General features: G+C 47.5%; 1 protein-coding gene and 1 long non-coding RNA gene across 3 annotated transcripts in view; both read right to left on the reverse strand.

Annotated features, from left to right (window-relative positions):
* Positions 1 to 1,306: 1,306 nt before the first annotated feature.
* The window catches only part of LOC118381429 (tumor protein p63-regulated gene 1-like protein), a 32,277-nt gene continuing 6,938 nt past the window's right edge, over positions 1,307 to 26,645 (reverse strand). The window contains exon 4 of the mRNA XM_052525901.1: positions 1,307 to 1,487. Within this exon, the coding sequence (XP_052381861.1) occupies positions 1,307 to 1,487 (181 nt within the window). The remainder of the gene's footprint in view (positions 1,488 to 26,645) is intronic.
* LOC127908969 (uncharacterized) lies at positions 16,249 to 17,166 on the reverse strand. 2 transcript variants are annotated; one of them, XR_008069327.1, is made up of 3 exons: positions 16,850 to 16,934; positions 16,560 to 16,646; positions 16,249 to 16,269 (listed from the first exon to the last, which is right to left on the reverse strand). It is a non-coding gene; the product is annotated as an uncharacterized LOC127908969 (long non-coding RNA). The 2 variants fall into 2 exon arrangements; XR_008069316.1 differs by lacking the exons at positions 16,249 to 16,269; positions 16,850 to 16,934 and adding exons at positions 16,434 to 16,472; positions 16,995 to 17,166.

Here is a 26,645-nt window from a genome sequence, read left to right on the forward strand (position 1 = left end):
GAGGTAGCCAAACCTTATGCGACTGAATAAGGTAAGCCTGAATACCAAATACTGACAAGTATGAAGTAGGAAAGGTGTACATTCCTAAGTCAGAATCGGCCCTCTGGCCCTGAATATACAGAGATAGAGCACGAACTGTTGGGATGACAACAGCTCATACAGACTGTTTATTATGGAAATATTAACACGGACAAAAGCAGCTGTTAGAAAGCATTGGAAAGGAGGAATTATTGGGGAAATTATTGTAGAGGACTTTTGAACAGGAGGGAAAGGGATAAGGAGGAGGAGCAAGAGGAGGAGGAGAAGGAAGAGGAGAGGGAGTGATGGAGATGGAAGGGAGGGATACTTATGTGAGGAGGAGAGGAGAGGAGGAAAGGAGAGGAGAGAGGAAAGGAGAGGAAAGAAGAGAAGAGGAGGAGAGGAGAGGGGTACTCACGTGAGGAGGAGAGGAAAGGAGGAGAGGACAGGGGTACTCACGTGAGGAGGAGAGGAAAGGAGTAAAGGAGGAGAGGAGAGGGGTACTCATGTGAGGAGGAGAGGAAAGGAGGAAAGGAGGAGAGGGGTACTCATGTGAGGAGGAGAGGAAAGGAGGAAAGGAGGAGAGGAGAGGGGTACTCCCGTGAGGAGGAGAGGAAAGGAGTAAAGGAGGAGAGGAGAGGGGTACTCACGTGAGGAGGAGAGGAAAGGAGGAAAGGAGGAGGAGAGGGGTACTCACGTGAGGAGGAGAGGAAAGGAGGAGAGGGGAGGGGTACTCACGTGAGGAGGAGAGGAAAGGAGTAAAGGAGGAGAGGAGAGGGGTACTCACGTGAGGAGGAGAGGAAAGGAGGAAAGGAGGAGAGGAGAGGGGTACTCACGTGAGGAGGAGAGGAAAGGAGTAAAGGAGGAGAGGAGACGGGTACTCGCGTGAGGAGGAGAGGAAAGGAGGAGAGGACAGGGGTACTCGCGTGAGGAGAGGAAAGGAGGAGAGGACAGGGGTACTCACGTGAGGAGGAGAGGAAAGGAGGAAAGGAGGAGAGAGGAGGAGAGGGGTACTCGCGTGAGGAGGAGAGGAAAGGAGGAGAGGAGAGGGGTACTCACGTGAGGAGGAGAGGAAAGGAGGAAAGGAGGAGAGGAGAGGGGTACTCGCGTGAAGAGAGGAGGAAAGGAGGAGAGGACAGGGGTACTCACGTGAGGAGGAGAGGAAAGGAGGAAAGGAGAGGGGTACTCACATGAGGAGGAGAGGAAAGGAGGAGAGGACAGGGGTACTCGCGTGAGGAGGAGAGGAAAGGAGGAAAGGAGGAGAGAGGAGAGAGGAGGAGAGGGGTACTCACTTGAGGAGAGACCGCTGGGGGAAGCTGAAGTTGCCATGGGAGATGCGGTCTATGAAGTTGAGAGGGATTTTCTGTATCTGCTCAATGTTGAGCATGATGAAGTCGTACTTACAGACCAGCAGGGAGTTGTCTGTGATCAGAACTACACGCTCTTTCTCGTTGTTCCAATGGTCAACCCTGGAGAATAGAGGTGAAGTATTTATCATTTACTTAACAAAGTAAGGGCTCTCTACTCAATCTGAAGTTCCGCGTAACAACGTGATTTAAATTGAAATGTTTTCCGCGTTAGCGGAGACTGGATTCACGGTAAACGTTGCATTTATTGGCACAATTGGAAATGACCTTTAAAGGACCAGTGCAGTGAAAAAAGTGATTTCCAACACTATGAGATTGGAATAATACTGTGAAAATTATTACTATGATAATGCCCTTTAAGTGTAAGAGCTGTTTGAAAAGACTGACTGAAATGTCAGATTGTTTTGGTGGGATGGAGTTTTGGCCGGCCTTATGACATCACCAGGTGAGCAATTAGTTAATAGACCAATAAGAAAGAGAGTTCCGAATCTCTCTGCCAATAACAGCTAGTTTTCAGTTTTCCCCTCCCCATTCAGACCACTTTATAACATGTAGACAATATATAAATAATAAATAGATAATATAATAATAAAATCATCCTCTAATAATAACTGAATTATCTGGTACCGATAAAACGTTACAGCAGTGAATTAGACAGACAAAAACACAGACACTCCAGCCAATCAGTGAATTAGACAGACACAAACACAGCCACTCCAGCCAATCAGTGAATTAGACAGACACAAACACAGCCACTCCAGCCAATCAGTGAATTAGACAGACACAAACACAGCCACTCCAGCCAATCAGTGAATTAGACAGACACAAACACAGCCACTCCAGCCAATCAGTGAATTAAACAACAGGAACACACACACTAGTGATGTGCGGGTTGACTCATAACCCGCAGTCCCCACGGTCAACATCAGCTTCCCCCTGAACAAGGCAGTTTAACTCACTGTTCCCCTGAACAAGGCAGTTAACCCACTGTTCCCCTGAACAGGCAGTTAACCCACTGTTCCCCTGAACAGGCAGTTAACCCACTGTTCCCCTGAACAAGCAGTTAACCCACTGTTCCCCTGAACAGGCAGTTAACCCACTGTTCCCCTGAACAAGGCAGTTAACCCCACTGTTCCCCTGAACAAGGCAGTTAACCCACTGTTCCCCTGAACAAGGCAGTTAACCCACTGTTCCCCTGAACAAGCAGTTAACCCACTGTTCCCCTGAACAAGGCAGTTAACCCACTGTTCCCAGGCCGTCATTGAAAATAAGAATTTGTTCTTAACTGACTTGCCTGGTTAAATAAAAGGTTAAATAAATAAAAATAAATAAAATATCTGCGGGGCAGGTGGGTTTAGGGTCATTCAATACTGTGTGGTTGAAGGGTGGGTTGAATAAAGAGAAAATAATCCATAAATGTATCATTCTTCTTCTATTTACATTCGGAAGGTACTCGGACCCCTTGACATTTTGTTATGCTACAGCCTCACCCTGTTGTCTACCATCTATCAGACTTATTCTAAAATGGATTAAATATGAGAAGAAAAAAAACATCCCATGATGACAAAGAGAAAACAGGTTTTTAGACATTTCTGACCAGGAATTAAAAATTAAAAACAAATACCTTATTTACATAAGTGTTCAGACCCTTTGCTATGAGACTTGAAATTGAGCTCAGTTGCATCCTGTTTCCATTGATGTTTCTACAACTTGATTGGAGTCCACCAGTGGTAAATTCAATTGATTGGACATGATTTAGAAAAGGCACACACCTGTCTACATAATGTCCCACGGTTGACAGTGCATGTCAGAGCAAAAAACAAGCCATGAGGTCAAAGGGATTGTCCATAGAGCCCCAAGATAGGATCGTGTTGAGGCACAGATCTGGGGAAGGGTACCAAAAAATACCTGCAGCATTGAAGGTCCCCAAGAACACAGTGGCCTCCATCATTCTTAAATGGAAGACGTTTGGATTGACTCTTCCTGGAGCTGGCCGCCCGGCCAAACTGAACAATCGGGGGAGAAGGACCTTGATCAGGGAGGTGACCAAGAACCCGATGGTCACTCTGACAGAGCTCCAAAGTTCCCCTGTGGAGATGGGAGAACCTTCCAGAAGGACAACCATCTCTGCAGCACTCCACCAATCAGGCGTTTATGGTAGAGTGGCCAGACGGAAGGCTCGTGACAGCCCGCTTGGAGTTTGCCAAAAGGCACCTAAAGGACTCTCATTCCATGAGAAACAAAATTCTCTGGTCTGTTTTAACCAAGATTGAACTCTTTGGCCTGAAAGCCAAGCATCACGTTTGGAGGAAACCTGGCATCATCCCTACGGTGAAGCATGAGGATTGCAGCATCATGCCGTGGGGATGTTTTTCAGCAGCAGGAACTGGGAGACGGAAAGTTCACCTTTCAACAGGACACCGACCCTAAGCACACAGCCAAGACAACGCAGGAGAAGCTTCGGGACAAGTCTCTGAATGTCCTTGAGTGGCCCCGCCAGAGCCCGGACTTGAACTCGATTGAACATCTCTGGAGAGACCTGAAAATATCTGTGCAGCGACACTCCCCATCCAACCTGAAAGAGCTTGAGAGGATCTGCAGAGAAGAATGGGAGAAACTCTCCAAATATACAGTACCAGTCAAAAGTTTGTACAGTACTCATTCAAGGGTTTTTCTTTATTTGAACTGTTTTCTACATTGTAGAATAATAGTGAAGACATCAAAACTATGAAATAACACAATATGGAATCATGTAGTAAACAAACAACGTGTTAAACAAATATAAATATATTTTATATTTGAGATTCTTCAAAGTAGCCAACCTTTGCCTTGATGACAGCTTTGCACACTCTTGCAATTCTCTCAACCAGCTTCATGAGGTAGTCACCTGGAATGCATTTCAATTAGCAGGTGTGCCTTGTTAAAAGTTAATTTGTGGAATTTCTTTCATTCTTAATGCGTTTGAGCCAAACAGTTGAGTTGTGACAAGGTAGGGGTGGTATACAGAGGATAGCCCTATTTGGTAAAAGACCAAGTCCATATTATGGCAAGAACAGCTCAAATAAGCAGAGAGAAAGCAAAGCACCATTATGAAACTGGCTCTCATGAGGACCGCCACAGGAAATGAAGACCCAGAGTTACCTCTGCTGCAGAGGAGAAGTTCATTAGAGTTACCAGACTCAGAAATTGCAGCCCAGAGTTTAAGTAACAGACACATCTCAACAACAACTGTTCAGAGGAGACTGTGTGAATCCGGCCTTCATGGTCGAATTGCTGCAAAGAAACCACTACTAAAGGACACCAATAAGAAGATGGACATTAGACCAGTGGAAATCTGTCCTTTGGTCTGATGAGTCCAAATTTGAGATTTTTGGTTCCAACTGCCATGTCTCTGTGAGATGCAGAGTAGGTGAACAGATTATCTCTGCATGTGTGGTTCCCACCGTGAAGCATGGAGGAGGAGGTGTGGGGGTGCTTTAGTGGTAACGCTGTCAGTGATATATTTAGAATTCAAGGCACACTTGACCAGCGTGGCTAACACAGCATTATGCAGTGGTTTGCGCTTTGTGGGACTATCATTTGTTTTTCAACGGGACAATGAGCCAACACACCTCCAGGCTGGTAACTCTAATGAAATGGTTTGGGATGAGTCGGACTGCAGAGTGAAGGAAAAGCATCCAACAAGTGCTCAGCATATGTGGGAATTCCTTCCATACTGTTGGAAAAGCATTTTACGTAAAGCTGGTTGAGAGAATGCCAAGAGTGTGTAGAGGGTGGCTACATAGAAGAATCTAACATATATTTTGATTTGTTTAACACTTTTTTTGCTTACTAAATGACTCCATATGTGCTATTTAATAGTTTTGATGTCTTCACTGTTATTCTACAATGTAGAAAATAGTAAAAAAATTAAGAAAAACCCTTGAATGAGAAGGTGTGTCCAAACGTTTGAGTGGTACTGTAGGTGGGCCATGCTTGTAGCATCAGACCCAAGAAGACAAGGCTTTAATTGCTGCCAAATGTGCTTCAACAAAGTACTGAATAAAGGGTCTGAATACTTATGTAAATGTGATATTTCAGTTTTTTTATTTCATACATTTGCTAAAAATGTCTAAAAACCTGTTTCTGCTTTGTCATTCTGGGGTATTGTGATGTCATTATGGGGTATTGTGATGTCATTATGGGGTATTGTGTGTAGATTGATGAGGAAAAAATACAACTGAATCCATTTTAGAATAAGGCTGTAACGTAACAAAATGTGGAAAAAGTGAAGGGGTCTGAATTCTTCCCGAATGCACTGTACAAGGCAGGGACTTCAAATAGGTCAAGGGAACTGTAGCCTACTGTTCAGATTGGTTAAATGGAATATGAAATCTGTAACCTCTCACATACAGTGGCAAGAAAACGTATGTGAACCCCCTAAGATAATGATGTCTCAAAAAGCTAATTGGAGTCAGGAGTCAGCTAACCTGGAGTCCAATCAATGAGACAAGATTGGAAATGTTGGTTAGAGCTGCCCTGCCCTATACAGAAAGAACACTCACAAAATTTGAGTTTGCTATTCACAAGAAGCATTGCCTGATGTGAACCATGTCTCGAACAAAAGAGATCTCAGAAGTCCAAAGATTAAGAAATGTTGACTTGCATAAATAATAATAATATAATAATATAATAATATATGCCATTTAGCGGACGCTTTTATCCAAAGCGACTTACAGTCATGTGTGCATACATTCTACGTATGGGTGGTCCCGGGAATTGAACCCACTACCCTGGCGTTACAAGCGCCATGCTCTACCAACTGAGCTACAGAAGGACCAAAGCTGGAAAGGGTTACAAAAGTATCTCTAGAAGCCTTGATGTCCATCAGTCCACGTTAATACAAATTGGCCATAAGCTCAACAGAAGTTGGGTGATGCAACAGGACAACGACCCAAAACACAGAAGTAAATCAACAACATAATGGCTTCAACAGAAGAAAATACGCCTTCTGGAGTGGCCCAGTCAGAGTCCTGACCTTCTGGAGAGGCCCAGTCAGAGTCCTGACCTTCTGGAGAGGCCCAGTCAGAGTCCTGACCTTCTGGAGAGGCCCAGTCAGAGTCCTGACCTTCTGGAGAGGCCCAGTCAGAGTCCTGACCTTCTGGAGAGGCCCAGTCAGAGTCCTGACCTTCTGGAGAGGCCCAGTCAGAGTCCTGACCTTCTGGAGAGGCCCAGTCAGAGTCCTGACCTTCTGGAGAGGCCCAGTCAGAGTCCTGACCTTCTGGAGAGGCCCAGTCAGAGTCCTGACCTTCTGGAGAGGCCCAGTCAGAGTCCTGACCTTCTGGAGAGGCCCAGTCAGAGTCCTGACCTTCTGGAGAGGCCCAGTCAGAGTCCTGACCTTCTGGAGAGGCCCAGTCAGAGTCCTGACCTTCTGGAGAGGCCCAGTCAGAGTCCTGACCTTCTGGAGAGGCCCAGTCAGAGTCCTGACCTTCTGGAGAGGCCCAGTCAGAGTCCTGACCTTCTGGAGAGGCCCAGTCAGAGTCCTGACCTTCTGGAGAGGCCCAGTCAATTTTATGACAAATTTATGCAGAAATCCAGGTAATTCCAAAGGGTTCAAATAGTTGTTGTTGACACTGTATCCTTAATATGAACTCGTGCATAATTAAGTATTTATTGCAGTAAAATTATATACCAAATGTACTCGGGAACAAGAGTGGAGAAATCTTGAGAGAATGTAAATGTGCAGTTCGATACCGTCTGTAAAGGTGCTGTCTTCAACAGCATCATAACAGCTGATAGTAGTTCAACCACAGTTAGGGACCGTCTGTAAAGGTGCTGTCTTCAACAGCATCATAACAGCTGATAGCATTTCAACCACAGTTAGGGACCGTCTGTAAAGATGCTGTCTTCAACAGCATCATAACAGCTGATAGTAGTTCAACCACAGTTAGGGACCGTCTGTAAAGGTGCTGTCTTCAACAGCATCATAACAGCTGATAGTAGTTCAACCACAGTTAGGGACCGTCTGTAAAGATGCTGTCTTTATCAGCATCATAACAGCTGCTGGTATTTCAACCACATACAATATGAAGTGAAATATTATCAGAAACATGTTGGGTCGTTTTCACAGTTTTCTATTTCCTGATGTCAATAGAAAATCTGTCCCGTTTATTTTGAGTTGTTGCATTTTCTCCCCTGTCCCTAAATGTCTTTGCTTCACTAAAGAAGATGTGAACTTGATTGAAGCATTCCATTCTATTGATTTATGCCATTATTCTCGTGAGTAAGAGTTGCCAAATCTAGTGCATAGGACCTGTATTAAATGATCATGTTTACGCTCAACATAGCTACTGCATATGAGCACTGGCTCCAGAATGGGATAAGGAACCTTTCTATTTCATTCAGCTGAATTCAATTATATTCTTCTTACTATAAAAAATAATATAAAATAATGTCAGGGGACCTAAGCATATCTAGTCTGATAAATTAATAGGCCTAAAGCCCTATAGCATGGAGCGTAGCCAGTTAACATACAGTAGGACAACTCGTATTCTGTTCTTCTGAAATACATTTTCTTCATATCATAATGTTTCTTCAGACCTGACTAAAATAAATAATGGATTTATTGTGATATTATTGATTTAAAAAAAATATGATTTACTGTTTAAAATGCAGATGTTCCAAAGGCATGCTGTCACGGCGACCCGCTTGGCGTCGCCGGTTTACTAAACACTGGCCCATGACCCCCACCTGGCAACCCTCGTGACGCCTACCTGGCAACCCTCGTGACGTCCACCTGGCAACCCTCGTGACGCCCACCTGGCAACCCTCGTGACGCCCACCTGGCAACCCTCGTGACGTCCACCTGGCAACCCTCCTGACGCCCACGTGGCAACCCTCGTGACGCCCACCTGGCAACCCTCGTGACGCCCACCTGGCAACCCTCGTGACGCCCACCTGGCAACCCTCGTGACGCCCACCTGGCAACCCTCGTGACGCCCACCTGGCAACCCTCGTGACGCCCACCTGGCAACCCTCGTGACGCCCACCTGGCAACCCTCGTGACGCCCACCTGGCAACCCTCGTGACGCCCACCTGGCAACCCTCATGACCACCACCTGGCAACCCTCATGACCACCACCTGGCAACCCTCATGACCACCACCTGGCAACCCTCATGACCACCACCTGGCAACCCTCATGACGCTCACCTGGCAACCCTCGTTACGCTCACCTGGCAACCCTCGTTACGCTCACCTGGCAACCCTCGTGACGCCCACCTGGCAACCCTCGTGAAGCCCACCTGGCAACCCTCGTGACCCACACCTGGCAACCCTCGTGACCCACACCTGGCAACCCTCATGACACCCTCATGACCCCCACCTGGCAACCCTCGTGACCCACACCTGGCAACCCTCATGACACCCTCATGACGCCCACCTGGCAACCCTCATGACCCCCACCTGGCAACCCTCATGACACCCTCATGACGCCCACCTGGCAACCCTCGTGACGCCCACCTGGCAACCCTCGTGACGCCCACCTGGCAACCCTCGTGACGCCCACCTGGCAACCCTCGTGACGCCCACCTGGCAACCCTCGTGACGCCCACCTGGCAACCCTCGTGACGCCCACCTGGCAACCCTCATGACCACCACCTGGCAACCCTCATGACCACCACCTGGCAACCCTCATGACCACCACCTGGCAACCCTCATGACCACCACCTGGCAACCCTCATGACCACCACCTGGCAACCCTCATGACCACCACCTGGCAACCCTCATGACGCTCACCTGGCAACCCTCGTTACGCTCACCTGGCAACCCTCGTGACGCCCACCTGGCAACCCTCGTGACCCACACCTGGCAACCCTCGTGACCCACACCTGGCAACCCTCATGACACCCTCATGACGCCCACCTGGCAACCCTCATGACCCCCACCTGGCAACCCTCATGACACCCTCATGACGCCCACCTGGCAACCCTCATGACGCCAACCTGGCAACCCTCATGACGCCACCTGGCAACCCTAATGACGCACCTGCCAGCCTCGTTACGCTCACCTGGCAACCCTCGTGACGCCCACCTGGCAACCCTCGTGACCCACACCTGGCAACCCTCGTGACCCACACCTGGCAACCCTCGTGACCCACACCTGGCAACCCTCTTGACGCATCCCCTGGCAACCCTCGTTACGCAACCCCTGGCAACCCTCGTTACGCCCACCTGGCAACCCTCATGACGCCTACCTGGCAACCCCTTATGATGCCCACCTGGCAATCCTCATGACCACCACCTGGCAACCCTCATGACCATCACCTGGCAACCCTCATGACCACCACCTGGCAACCCTCATGACCACCACCTGGCAACCCTCATGACGTCCACCTGGCAACCCTCATGACGTCCACCTGGCAACCCTCATGGCGCCCACCTGGCAACCCTCATGACGCCCACCTGGCAACCCTCATGACGCCCACTTGGCAACCCTCATGACCACCACCTGGCAACCCTCATGACGCTTACCTGGCAACCCTCATGACGCCCACCTGGCAACCCTCATGACACCCTCATGACGCCCACCTGGCAACCCTCATGACACCCTCATGACGCCCACCTGGCAACCCTCATGACCACCACCTGGCAACCCTCATGACCACCACCTGGCAACCCTCATGACGTCCACCTGGCAACCCTCATGACGTCCACCTGGCAACCCTCATGGCGCCCACCTGGCAACCCTCATGACGCCCACCTGGCAACCCTCATGACGCCCACCTGGCAACCCTCATGACCACCACCTGGCAACCCTCATGACGCTTACCTGGCAACCCTCATGACGCCCACCTGGCAACCCTCATGACACCCTCATGACGCCCACCTGGCAACCCTCATGACACCCTCATGACGCCCACCTGGCAACCCTCATGGCGCCCACCTGGCAACCCTCATGACGCCCACCTGGCAACCCTCATGACGCCCACCTGGCAACCCTCATGACCACCACCTGGCAACCCTCATGACGCTTACCTGGCAACCCTCATGACGCCCACCTGGCAACCCTCATGACACCCTCATGACGCCCACCTGGCAACCCTCATGACACCCTCATGACGCCCACCTGGCAACCCTCATGGCGCCCACCTGGCAACCCTCATGACCACCACATGGCAACCCTCATGACGCTTACCTGGCAACCCTCATGACGCCCACCTGGCAACCCTCATGACACCCTCATGACGCTTACCTGGCAACCCTCATGACGCCCACCTGGCAACCCTCATGACGCCCACCTGGCAACCCTCATGACCACCACATGGCAACCCTCATAACGCTTACCTGGCAACCCTCATGACGCCCACCTGGCAACCCTCATGACACCCTCATGACGCCCACCTGGCAACCCTCATGACGCCCACCTGGCAACCCTCATGACGCCCACCTGGCAACCCTCATGACGCTTACCTGGCAACCCTCATGACGCCCACCTGGCAACCCTCATGACACACTCATGACGCCCACCTGGCAACCCTCATGGCGCCCACCTGGCAACCCTTATGACACCCTCATGACTCCTCCTGGCAACCCTAATGACGCACCTGCCAGCCTCGTTACGCTCACCTGGCAACCCTCGTGACGCCCACCTGGCAACCCTCGTGACCCACACCTGGCAACCCTCGTGACCCTCACCTGGCAACCCTCGTTAAGCCCACCTGGCAACCCTCATGGCGCCCACCTGGCAACCCTCATGACGCCCACCTGGCAACCCTCGTTTAGTCCACCTGGCAACCCTTATTACACCCACCTGCAACCCTTGTGATGCAAACCTGGCAACCCTCATTACGCCCACCTGGCAACCCTCATGACGCCCACCTGGCAACCCTCATGACCCCCACCTGGCAACCCTCATGACACCCTCATGACGCCCACCTGGCAACCCTCATGACCCCCAACTGGCAACCCTCATGACACCCTCATGATGCCCACCTGGCAACCCTCATGACGCCCACCTGGCAACCCTCATGAACGCCTCCTGGCAACCCTAATGACGCACCTGCCAGCCTCGTTACGCTCACCTGGCAACCCTCGTGACGCCCACCTGGCAACCCTCGTGACCCACACCTGGCAACCCTCGTTAAGCCCACCTGGCAACCCTCGTTAAGCCCACCTGGCAACCCTCGTGACGCAACCCCTGGCAACCCTCGTTACGCCCACCTGGCAACCCTCATGACGCCTACCTGGCAACCCCTTATGACGCCCACCTGGCAACCCTAAATACGCACACCTGCAACCCTCGTTTAGTCCACCTGGCAACCCTTATTACACCCACCTGCAACCCTTGTGATGCAAACCTGGCAACCCTCATTACGCCCACCTGGCAACCCTCATGACGCCCACCTGGCAACCCTCATGACCCCCACCTGGCAACCCTCATGACACCCTCATGACGCCCACCTGGCAACCCTCATGACCCCCACCTGGCAACCCTCATGACACCCTCATGACGCCTCCTGGCAACCCTAATGACGCACCTGCCAGCCTCGTTACGCTCACCTGGCAACCCTCGTGACGCCCACCTGGCAACCCTCGTGACCCACACCTGGCAACCCTCGTGACCCACACCTGGCAACCCTCGTTAAGCCCACCTGGCAACCCTCGTGACGCAACCCCTGGCAACCCTCGTTACGCCAACCTGGCAACCCTCATGACGCCTACCTGGCAACCCCTTATGATGACCACCTGGCAACCCTAAATACGCACACCAGCAACCCTCGTTTAGTCCACCTGGCAACCCTTATTACACCCACCTGCAACCCTTGTGATGCAAACCTGGCAACCCTCATTACGCCCACCTGGTAACCCTCGTGACACCCACCTGGCAACCCTCGTGACGCCCACCTGGCAATCCTCGTGACACCCTCATGACACCCTCATGACGCCCACCTGGCAACCCTCATGACACCCTCATGACGCCCACCTGGCAACCCTCATGGCGCCCACCTGGCAACCCTCATGACGCCCACCTGGCAACCCTCATGACGCTTACCTGGCAACCCTCATGACGCCCACCTGGCAACCCTCATGACGCCCACCTGGCAACCCTCATGACCACCACATGGCAACCCTCATGACGCTTACCTGGCAACCCTCATGACACCCTCATGACGCCCACCTGGCAACCCTCATGACGCCCACCTGGCAACCCTCATGACGCCCACCTGGCAACCCTCATGACGCTTACCTGGCAACCCTCATGACGCCCACCTGGCAACCCTCATGACACACTCATGACGCCCACCTGGCAACCCTCATGGCGCCCACCTGGCAACCCTTATGACACCCTCATGACTCCTCCTGGCAACCCTAATGACGCACCTGCCAGCCTCGTTACGCTCACCTGGCAACCCTCGTGACGCCCACCTGGCAACCCTCGTGACCCACACCTGGCAACCCTCGTGACCCTCACCTGGCAACCCTCGTTAAGCCCACCTGGCAACCCTCATGGCGCCCACCTGGCAACCCTCATGACGCCCACCTGGCAACCCTCATGACGCCCACCTGGCAACCCTCATGACGCAACCCCTGGCAACCCTCGTTACGCCCACCTGGCAACCCTCGTTACGCCCACCTGGCAACCCTCATGACGCCTACCTGGCAACCCCTTATGATGCCCACCTGGCAACCCTAAATACGCACACCTGCAACCCTCGTTTAGTCCACCTGGCAACCCTTATTACACCCACCTGCAACCCTTGTGATGCAAACCTGGCAACCCTCATTACGCCCACCTGGCAACCCTCATGACGCCCACCTGGCAACCCTCATGACCCCCACCTGGCAACCCTCATGACACCCTCATGACGCCCACCTGGCAACCCTCATGACCCCCACCTGGCAACCCTCATGACGCCCACCTGGCAACCCTCATGAACGCCTCCTGGCAACCCTAATGACGCACCTGCCAGCCTCGTTACGCTCACCTGGCAACCCTCGTGACGCCCACCTGGCAACCCTCATGACGCCTCCTGGCAACCCTAATGACGCACCTGCCAGCCTCGTTACGCTCACCTGGCAACCCTCGTGACGCCCACCTGGCAACCCTCGTGACCCACACCTGGCAACCCTCGTGACCCACACCTGGCAACCCTCGTTACGCTCACCTGGCAACCCTCGTGACGCCCACCTGGCAACCCTCGTGACCCACACCTGGCAACCCTCGTGACCCACACCTGGCAACCCTCGTTAAGCCCACCTGGCAACCCTCGTGACGCAACCCCTGGCAACCCTCGTTACGCCAACCTGGCAACCCTCATGACGCCTACCTGGCAACCCCTTATGATGCCCACCTGGCAACCCTAAATACGCACACCAGCAACCCTCGTTTAGTCCACCTGGCAACCCTTATTACACCCACCTGCAACCCTTGTGATGCAAACCTGGCAACCCTCATTACGCCCACCTGGTAACCCTCGTGACACCCACCTGGCAACCCTCGTGACGCCCACCTGGCAATCCTCGTGACACCCACCTGGCAACTCTCATGACGCCCGCCTGGCAACCCTTGTTACGCGCACCTGCAACCCTAAATATGCCCACCTGGCAACCCTAAATATGTCTACCTGGCAACCCTCACACCTGGACTTCATCACCTCCCTTGATTACTCCCGCTTTATCCAGCGCCACCTAGCATCAGGCAGTATTGGTTCTGTTTTCATGTCCAGACGCTGCTCTTGTTTTCTCCGTGTTTGTTATTATTAAACTCACCATTTTCAACCTGCTTCTTGACTCCCCTGCATCTACGTGACACATTAGCATTAGCGGCTTGTAGCCTGCGTGTATACTACGTAGAGGCGTGGAGAAGCTAAACGTGTTCATGTTAATTACCGTGAGACCGGCTGACCACGCTCCCTCCCCTCCCCGCCACACCCATAGTAGCAGACACAGAACAAATGGAAAAACAGGTTGATTCTGATTGTTGTTCAAATTGAGAGAGCAATGAATAAAAACACCTAGTGAATACATTTTTTTTTTAATCAGAAGGAACAGAAATCGAGAACTCAAGAGAAGACCGACTATGTGCACACTGCCCACAAAATGAGATGGAAACTGAAAAGCACTCCCTGACCTAACCTCCTGCCAAATGTATGACCATAATAGAGACACATATTTCCCTCAGATTACACAGACCCACAAAGAATTCGGCAACACATCACAGCAGCAAGGTTTGTGACCTGTTGCCACAAGAAAAATGCAACCAGTGAAGAACAAACACCATTGTAAATACACCACAAATGTATGTTTATTTAGAGAGAGAGAAGTAGAGAGCCCTAGAGCACACAAAAAAACTATACATACCTCGGCCTAAACATTAGCGCCACAGGTAACTTCCACAAAGCTGTGAACGATCTGAGAGACAAGGCAAGAAGGGCATTCTATGCCATCAAAAGGAACAACATTTCAACATACCAATTAGGATTTGGCTAAAAATACTTGAATCAGTCATAGAGCCCATTGCCCTTTATGGTTGTGAGGTCTGGGGTCCGCTCACCAACCAAGAATTCACAAAATGGGACAAACACCAAATTGAAACTGCATGCAGAATTCTGCAAAAATATCCTCCGTGTACAACGTAGAACACCAAATAATGCATTCAGAGCAGATTTAGGCCGATACACACTAATTATCAAAAACCAGAAAATATTCTACAATTCTACAACCACCTAAAAGGAAGCGATTCCCAAACCTTCCATAACAAAGCCATCACCTACAGAGAGATGAACCTGGAGAAGAGTCCCCTAAGCAAGCTGGTCCTGGGGCTCTGTTCACAAACACAAACAGACCCTACAGAGCCCCAGGACAGAAACACAATTAGACCCAAACAAAACATGAGAAAACAAAAAGATAATTACTTGACACATTGGAAAGAATAAACCTAAAAAAACCAGAGCAAACTAGAATGCTATTTGGCCCTAAACAGAGAGTACACAGCGGCAAAATACCTGACCACTGTGACTGACCCAAACTTAAGGAAAGTTTTGAATATGTACAGACTCAGTGAGCATATCCTTGCTATTGAGAAAGGCCGCCGTAGGCAGACATGGCTCTCAAGAGAAGACAGGCTATGTGCACACTGCCCACAAAATGAGGTGGAAACTTCAACTCATCTAACTGAAGATAGAGAATGAAATGCTCCTCCATTATTCATTATAGATGAAGGAGAGAGAAAAAGGAGCATTTAAGTCTCTAGCTTTCTTCCACCCCACCTCTTTCTAACACCCCCCCTCTTTCTAACACACCCCCTCTTTCTTCCACCCCCTCCTCTTTCTTCCACCCCCTCTTTCTTCCACCCCCCCTCTTTCTAACACACCCCCTCTTTCTAACACCCCCTCTTTCTAACACACCCCTCTTTCTAACACACCCCCTCTTTCTAACACACCCCCTCTTTCTTCCACCCCCTCTTTCTTCCACCCCCCTCTTTCTAACACACCCCTCTTTCTAACACCCCCCCTCTTCATTCCTTCAGCACCTCTGAGTCTAAGGGGAGCTGAGAAATGTTGTCTTATTAATTGATGTCATGAGGACCTCTGTCTGAACGTGTTGTTTGTGTCTCACACACACACACACACACACACACACACACACACACACACACACACTTAGTCCCTTGCCCCTGTGCATACAAGTAATTAACAATGGCATGGATTCTCTCTCGCTCTCTCTTCCACAGCTCGGTGAGCCGGTAGCACGTGGCCTCAGCCTCCGTCTCCGTCTCCGTCGACACTCAGAGTTCTGCTAGGAGCCTTCAGGCTCTGGGTGGATAGTTCACCGAGGCAAGTCAAACCAACAGCAGAAGAAGAAAGAGCTGAAGTAACCTGGACTGATACAATAGGATGACTTTAATCTGGACTAGACAGATAGGATGACTTTAACCTGGACTGATACAATAGGATGACTTTAACCTGGACTGATACAATAGGATGACTTTAACCTGGACTGGACAGATAGGATGACTTTAACCTGGACTGATACAATAGGATGACTTTAACCTGGACTGGGCAGATAGGATGACTTTAATCTGGACTGATACAATAGGATGACTTTAACCTGGACTGGGCAGATAGGATGACTTTAACCTGGACTGATACAATAGGATGACTTTAACCTGGACTGGGCAGATAGGATGACTTTAACCTTGACTGATACAATAGGATGACTTTAATCTGGACTGGGCAGATAGGATGACTTTAACCTGGACTGATACAATAGGATGACTTTAACCTGGACTGGGCAGATAGGATGACTTTAATCTGGACTGATACAATAGGATGACTTTAATCTGGACTGGGCAGATAGGATGACTTTAACCTGGACTGATACAATAGGATGACTTTAATCTGGACTGGACAGATAGGATGACTTTAACCTGGACTGATACAATAGGATGACTTTAATCTGGACTGATACAATAGGATGACTTTAACCTGGACTGATACAATAGGATGACTTTAACCTGGACTGATACAATAGGATGACTTTAATCTGGACTGATACAATAGGATGACTTTAATCTTGACTAGACAGATAGGATGACTTTAATCTGGACTGGGCAGATAGGATGACTTTAACCTGGACTGATACAATAGGATGACTTTAACCTGGACTGATACAATAGGATGACTTTAACCTGGACTGATACAATAGGATGACTTTAATCTGGACTGATACAATAGGATGACTTTAACCTGGACTGATACAATAGGATGACTTTAATCTGGACTGATACAATAGGATGACTTTAATCTTGACTGGGCAGATAGGATGACTTTAACCTTGACTGGGCAGATAGGATGACTTTAACCTGGACTGGGCAGATAGGATGACTTTAACCTGGACTGGACAGATATGATAACTTTAATCTTGGCTGGGCAGATATGATGACTTTAATCTTGACTAGACAGATAGGATGACTTTAACCTTGACTGGGCAGATAGGATGACTTTAACCTGGACTGGGCAGATAGGATGACTTTAACCTGGACTGGGCAGATAGGTGGACTTTAACCTGGACTGGGCAGATAGGATGACTTTAACCTGGACTGGGCAGATAGGATGACTTTAACCTGGACTGGGCAGATAGGTGGACTTTAACCTGGACTGGGCAGATAGGATGACTTTAACCTGGACTGGGCAGATAGGATGACTTTAATCTTGACTGGGCAGATAGGATGACTTTAACCTGGACTGGGCAGATAGGATGACTTTAACCTGGACAGATAGGATGACTTTAACCTTGACTGGGCAGATAGGATGACTTTAACCTGGACTGGGCAGATAGGATGACTTTAACCTTGACTGGGCAGATAGGATGACTTTAACCTTGACTGGGCAGATAGGATGACTTTAACCTTGACTGGGCAGATAGGATGACTTTAACCTTGACTGGGCAGATAGGATGACTTTAACCTTGACTGGGCAGATAGGATGACTTTAACCTTGACTGGGCAGATAGGATGACTTTAACCTTGACTGATACAATAGGATGACTTTAATCTTGACTAGACAGCTAGGATGACTTTATCCTGGACTGGGCAGATAGGATGACTTTAACCTTGACTGGGCAGATAGGATGACTTTAACCTTGACTGGGCAGATAGGATGACTTTAACCTGGACTGGGCAGATAGGATGACTTTAACCTTGACTGGGCAGATAGGATGACTTTAACCTTGACTGGGCAGATAGGATGACTTTAACCTTGACTGGGCAGATAGGTGGACTTTAACCTTGACTGATACAATAGGATGACTTTAATCTTGACTAGACAGATATGATGACTTTAATCTTGACTGGGCAGATAGGATGACTTTAACCTTGACTGGGCAGATAGGATGACTTTAACCTGGACTGGGCAGATAGGATGACTTTAACCTTGACTAGACAGATAGGATGACTTTAACCTGGACTGAGCAGATAGGATGACTTTAACCTGACTTTAACCTTGACTGAGCAGATAGGATGACTTTAACCTTGACTTTAACCTTGACTGGGCAGATAGGATGACTTTAACCTGGACTGAGCAGATAGGATGACTTTAACCTTGACCTGAACCTTGACTGGGCAGATAGGATGACTTTAACCTTGACTAGACAGATAGGATGACTTTAACCTTGACTGGGCAGATAGGATGACTTTAACCTGGACTGAGCAGATAGGATGACTTTAACCTGACTTTAACTTGACTGGGCAGATAGGATGACTTTAACCTTGACTTTAACCTTGACTAGACAGATAGGATGACTTTAACCTTGACTGGGCAGATAGGATGACTTTAACCTTGACTGGGCAGATAGGATGACTTTAACCTGGACTGGGCAGATAGGATGACTTTAACCTTGACTGGGCAGATAGGTGGACTTTAACCTTGACTGGGCAGATAGGATGACTTTAACCTGGACTGGGCAGATAGGATGACTTTAACCTTGACTGGGCAGATAGGATGACTTTAACCTGGACTGGGCAGATAGGATGACTTTAACCTGGACTGGGCAGATAGGATGACTTTAACCTTGACTGGGCAGATAGGATGACTTTAACCTTGACTGGGCAGATAGGATGACTTTAACCTGGACTGGGCAGATAGGATGACTTTAACCTGGACTGGGCAGATAGGATGACTTTAACCTGGACTGGGCAGATAGGATGACTTTAACCTGGACTGGGCAGAGAGGATGACTTTAACCTTGACTGGGCAGATAGGATGACTTTAACCTTGACTTTAACTGGGCAGATAGGATGACTTTAACTGGGCAGATAGGATGACTTTAACCTTGACTTTAACCTTGACTGGGCAGATAGGATGACTTTAACCTTGACTGGGCAGATAAGATGACTTTAACCTTGACTGGGCAGATAGGATGACTTTAACCTTGACTTTAACCTTGACTGGGCAGATAGGATGACTTTAACCTTGACTTTAACCTGGACTGGGCAGATAGGATGACTTTAACCTTGACTTTAACCTTGACTGGGCAGATAGGATGACTTTAACCTGGACTGGGCAGATAGGATGACTTTAACCTGGACTGGGCAGATAGGATGACTTTAACCTTGACTGGGCAGATAGGATGACTTTAACCTTGACTGGGCAGATAGGATGACTTTAACCTTGACTTTAACCTTGACTGGGCAGATAGGATGACTTTAACCTGGACTGGGCAGATAGGATGACTTTAACCTGGACTGGGCAGATAGGATGACTTTAACCTTGACTGGGCAGATAGGTGGACTTTAACCTTGACTTTAACTGGGCAGATAGGATGACTTTAACCTTGACTTTAAGTGGGCAGATAGACCGCATGGGGTCATCCTACGTTGCCGCTTCGGTTAAATGATACCAACAACAGTAACTCCTCAGGCAAGCAGCCGTGTGTGTGTGTGTGTGTGTGTGTGTGTGTGTGTGTGTGTGTGTGTGTGTGTGTGTGTGTGTGTGTGTGTGTGTGTGTATATATAAATATATATAACGCCTGCTTCCTGCTCCCTGCTTCCTGCTTCCTGCTCCCTGCTCCCTGCTCCCTGCTCCCTGCTTCTTGCTCCCTGCTCCCTGCTTCCTGCTCCCTGCTTCCTGCTCCCTACTTCCTGCTTCCTGCTCCCTGCTTCCTGCTTCCTGCTTCCTGCTTCCTGCTCCGTCAGGAAGAGGCTGTGTCCTAAATGGTACTTTATTCCCCACAGGGCTCTGGTTATTCGGGGCTATGGCAGTCAATTGTAAAACATTCGATCAGTATTTCTGATTGTATTCTCAAATCACCATCACATCATTTTAATGTGTGGCTATGAGAGTCAATTACAAATGAGTCTGACATAATTTCTTATCTCACCACCATTAATGAGATGGTCGTGGATTGACGCGTGTCCCCTCAAGAGCTTCTAAAAGTCACGGGGGGCGTGTCCCTCATGTCAGGGGGCGTGGTCGACAGTGAGCACCTCATCTCCGCTGTCACATCCAGCCTGGATGGATATTTGGTTATAATGGAGACGAGAGCCCTGACTCCAGCTCCACACAGGTAAGAGCTGGTGAAGGGGTACCATGAGTTTTATGGTGCTTTTAAGACAACTAGGAATTCAGAACAATACGAGGTCAAATCGAGACGTCAGTGATCTACAGGTCGGAGAGTCGGAACTCTAGAAAGAGGCCTGAGTTCCTGAGTTGGAATTCCGAGTTGGAGCTCATTTCTCTCCATAGTTCCCAGTTGTCTTGAACGCTCTGAAGTTGTAGATTTCCTGGTTCCAAGTTCCCAGTTGTCTTGAACGCTCTGAAGTTGTAGATTTCCTGGTTCCAAGTTCCCAGTTGTCTTGAACGCTCTGAAGTTGTAGATTTCCTGGTTCCAAGTTCCCAGTTGTCTTGAACGCTCTGAAGTTGTAGATTTCCTGGTTCCAAGTTCCCAGTTGTCTTGAAGAGTGAAGTTGTAAATATCCCTGTTATTTTCTTTTCATTACACAGAAAGTCAACCAAATCTGTTTGTTTACATCCTATTGTGGATGACAACAGTATCCTCTCCCAATGTGAAAATAAAACACTCCCCCTCCATAACCACCAAGTGTCGGTGTGAAGTGAACCGTCGTCCTGCTCTGATCCCAAATCTCCACGTAGTTTAGTGAACAGGCGTGAGTGATGTACTTTACAATCTAAATTACCTGCTGAATATCTCAGAGTTTTGCGCTCAGCTCTTTTTCCTCCAGTTGCTCCCGGTGTATCCATTCTAGCCCAGTGCGGTGTATCACACAATGCTTCCATATGGCAAAGAGAGACACATCCATAACTAGAGTGAAGAGGCCTGACCGCCGTCCCGTGACGGCAGGCATCTGTACAAAAGCCCACCATTCGATGCCAAATGGAATGTGTTTTTCATCAATACGGCCCCACAGCCCACTGAACATCCGTTGTGGAATCTGTTATTCATCAATACGTCCACGCAGCCCACTGAACATCCCCTGTGGAATCTGTTATTCATCAATACGGCCACGCAGCCCACTGAACATCCCCTGTGGAATCTGTTATTCATCAATACGGCCCCGCAGCCCACTGAACATCCCCTGTGGAATCTGTTTTTCATCAATACGGCCCCACAGCCCACTGAACATCCCCTGTGGAATCTGTTATTCATCAATACGGCCCCACAGCCCACTGAACATCCCCTGTGGAATCTGTTATTCATCAATACGGCCCCACAGCCCACTGAACATCCCCTGTGGAATCTGTTTTTCATCAATACGGCCACGCAGCCCACTGAACATCCCCTGTGGAATCTGTTTTTCATCAATACGGCCCCACAGCCCACTGAACATCCCCTGTGGAATCTGTTATTCATCAATACGGCCCCACAGCCCACTGAACATCCCCTGTGGAATCTGTTATTCATCAATACGGCCCCACAGCCCACTGAACATCCCCTGTGGAATCTGTTATTCATCAATACGGCCACGCAGCCCACTGAACATCCCCTGTGGAATCTGTTTTTCATCAATACGGCCCCACAGCCCACTGAACATCCCCTGTGGAATCTGTTATTCATCAATACGGCCCCACAGCCCACTGAACATCCCCTGTGGAATCTGTTTTTCATCAATACGGCCCCACAGCCCACTGAACATCCCCTGTGGAATCTGTTTTTCATCAATACGGCCCCGCAGCCCACTGAACATCCCCTGTGGAATCTGTTGTTCATCAATACGGCCCCACAGCCCTCTGAACAACCCCTGTGGAATCTGTTATTCATCAATACGGCCCCACAGCCCTCTGAACAACCCCTGTGGAATCTGTTATTCATCAATACGGCCCCGCAGCCCACTGAACATCCCCTGTGGAATCTGTTTTTCATCAATACGGCCCCGCAGCCCACAGCCCACTGAACATCCCCTGTGGAATCTGTTATTTATCAATACGTCCCCGCAGCCCACTGAACATCCCCTGTGGAATCTGTTATTCATCAATACGGCCCCACAGCCCACTGAACAACCCCTGTGGAATCTGTTATTCATCAATACGGCCCCACAGCCCACTGAACATCCCCTGTGGAATCTGTTGTTCATCAATACGGCCCCACAGCCCTCTGAACAACCCCTGTGGAATCTGTTATTCATCAATACGGCCCCGCAGCCCACTGAACAACCCCTGTGGAATCTGTTGTTCATCAATACGGCCCCGCAGCCCACTGAACAACCCCTGTGGAATCTGTTATTCATCAATACGGCCCCACAGCCCACAGCCCACTGAACATCCCCTGTGGAATCTGTTGTTCATCAATACGGCCCCACAGCCCTCTGAACAACCCCTGTGGAATCTGTTGTTCATCAATACGGCCCCACAGCCCTCTGAACAACCCCTGTGGAATCTGTTGTTCATCAATACGGCCCCACAGCCCACTGAACAACCCCTGTGGAATCTGTTATTCATCAATACGGCCCCGCAGCCCACTGAACATCCCCTGTGGAATCTGTTATTCATCAATACGGCCCCACAGCCCACTGAACATCCCCTGTGGAATCTGTTTTTCATCAATACGGCCCCACAGCCCACTGAACATCCCCTGTGGAATCTGTTTTTCATCAATACGGCCCCACAGCCCACTGAACATCCCCTGTGGAATCTGTTTTTCATCAATACGGCCCCACAGCCCACTGAACATCCCCTGTGGAATCTGTTTTTCATCAATACGGCCCCGCAGCCCACTGAACATCCCCTGTGGAATCTGTTTTTCATCAATACGGCCCCACAGCCCACTGAACATCCCCTGTGGAATCTGTTATTCATCAATACGGCCCCACAGCCCACTGAACATCCCCTGTGGAATCTGTTATTCATCAATACGGCCCCACAGCCCACTGAACATCCCCTGTGGAATCTGTTTTTCATCAATACGGCCCCACAGCCCACTGAACATCCCCTGTGGAATCTGTTTTTCATCAATAGCAGCCCACTGAACGTCCCCTGTGGAATCTGTTTTTCATCAATACGGCCACGCAGCCCTCTGAACAACCCCTGTGGAATCTGTTATTCATCAATACGGCCCCGCAGCCCACTGAACATCCCCTGTGGAATCTGTTGTTCATCAATACGGCCCCGCAGCCCACTGAACATCCCCTGTGCCGTTTCATTCTCTGGAATCATGAGACAGAACAATATGTCCTGGTGAATAACATCCCCGACATGTATAGAGAACAAAAGTCAATGCACTTCGGTCTCCAAATGTCATACGTAAAATGAAAACTAATATTTGCTAGATATAGCGTTAGCTATCGCTTGTTATCCATCTGCTTTTTAAACAGTAATCCAACCTGTTTTCAGCCTTTTGTTTGTTCCATGACTAATCAAAGCTAGTTTCTCATTCTCTTTCTTGTTTCTCTGCAGCAGATATACTGTATAGTGATGAGCAATATGTCTGGAACATCAACACAATCACAGTATTGAAATCACACTACGTATAGAATCACACTACATATAGAATCACACTACATATAGAATCACACTACATATAGAATCACACTATGTATAGAATCACACTATGTATAGAATCACACTACATATAGAATCACACTACATATAGAATCACACTACATATAGAATCACACTACGTATAGAATCACACTATGTATAGAATCACACTATGTATAGAATCACACTACGTATAGAATCACACTACGTATAGAATCACAATACGTATAGAATCACACTACGTATAGAATCACACTACATATAGAATCACACTACATATAGAATCACACTACGTATAGAATCACACTACATATAGAATCACACTACATATAGAATCACACTACGTATAGAATCACACTACGTATAGAATCACACTACGTATAGAATCACACTACATATAGAATCACACTACATATAGAATCACACTACATATAGAATCACACTACATATAGAATCACACTACATATAGAATCACACTACATATAGAATCACACTACGTATAGAATCACACTACGTATAGAATCACACTACATATAGAATCACACTACATATAGAATCACACTACGTATAGAATCACACTACATATAGAATCACACTACATATAGAATCACACTACATATAGAATCACACTACATATAGAATCACAATACATATAGAATCACACTACATATAGAATCACACTACAAATAGAATCACACTACATATAGAATCACACTACATATAGAATCACACTACATATAGAATCACAATACATATAGAATCATGAGAATCACAATACATATAGAATCATGAGAATCACAATACGTATAGAATCACAATACGTATAGAATCACACTACGTATAGAATCACAATACATATAGAATCACACTACATATAGAATCACACTACATATAGAATCACACTACATATAGAATCACACTACATATAGAATCACAATACATATAGAATCACACTACATATAGAATCACAATACATATAGAATCACACTACATATAGAATCACACTACATATAGAATCACACTACATATAGAATCACACTACATATAGAATCACACTACATATAGAATCACACTACATATAGAATCACAATACATATAGAATCACACTACATATAGAATCACAATACATATAGAATCACACTACATATAGAATCACACTACGTATAGAATCACAATACATATAGAATCACACTACATATAGAATCACAATACATATAGAATCACACTACGTATAGAATCACAATACATATAGAATCACACTACGTATAGAATCACACTACATATAGAATCACACTACATATAGAATCACACTACATATAGAATCACACTACGTATAGAATCACACTACATATAGAATCACACTACGTATAGAATCACACTAGAACATATAGAATCACACTACATATAGAATCACACTACGTATAGAATCACACTACGTATAGAATCACACTACGTATAGAATCACACTACGTATAGAATCACACTACATATAGAATCACACTACGTATAGAATCACATATACATATAGAATCACACTACATATAGAATCACACTACATATAGAATCACACTACGTATAGAATCACACTACGTATAGAATCACACTACATATAGAATCACACTATATAGAATCACACTACATATAGAATCACACTACATATAGAATCACAATACATATAGAATCACACTACATATAGAATCACACTACATATAGAATCACACTACGTATAGAATCACACTACATATAGAATCACACTACATATAGAATCACACTACATATAGAATCACACTACATATAGAATCACACTACATATAGAATCACACTACATATAGAATCACACTACATATAGAATCACACTACGTATAGAATCACACTACATATAGAATCACACTACATATAGAATCACACTACATATAGAATCACACTACATATAGAATCACACTACATATAGAATCACACTACATATAGAATCACACTACGTATAGAATCACACTACGTATAGAATCACACTATGTATAGAATCACACTACGTATAGAATCACACTACGTATAGAATCACACTACATATAGAATCACAATACATATAGAATCACAATACATATAGAATCACACTACATATAGAATCACACTACATATAGAATCACACTACAGATAGAATCACACTACAGATAGAATCACACTACAGATAGAATCACACTACATATAGAATCACACTACATATAGAATCACACTACATATAGAATCACACTACATATAGAATCACACTACGTATAGAATCACACTACATATAGAATCACACTACATATAGAATCACAATACATATAGAATCACACTACATATAGAATCACACTACATATAGAATCACACTACATATAGAATCACACTACATATAGAATCACACTACATATAGAATCACACTACATATAGAATCACACTACATATAGAATCACACTACGTATAGAATCACAATACATATAGAATCACACTACATATAGAATCACACTACATATAGAATCACACTACATATAGAATCACACTACATATAGAATCACACTACATATAGAATCACACTACGTATAGAATCACACTACATATAGAATCACACTACATATAGAATCACACTACATATAGAATCACACTACATATAGAATCACACTACATATAGAATCACACTACATATAGAATCACACTACATATAGAATCACAATACATATAGAAATACGTATAGAATCATGAAACTGACCCAGAGTCAGATGAGGCCCTTTATCTACTGACCCAGAGTCAGATGAGG

The sequence above is a fragment of the Oncorhynchus keta genome, chromosome 1 (genome assembly GCF_023373465.1).
Source record: "Oncorhynchus keta strain PuntledgeMale-10-30-2019 chromosome 1, Oket_V2, whole genome shotgun sequence".
Classification (NCBI taxonomy): Eukaryota; Metazoa; Chordata; class Actinopteri; order Salmoniformes; family Salmonidae; genus Oncorhynchus; species Oncorhynchus keta.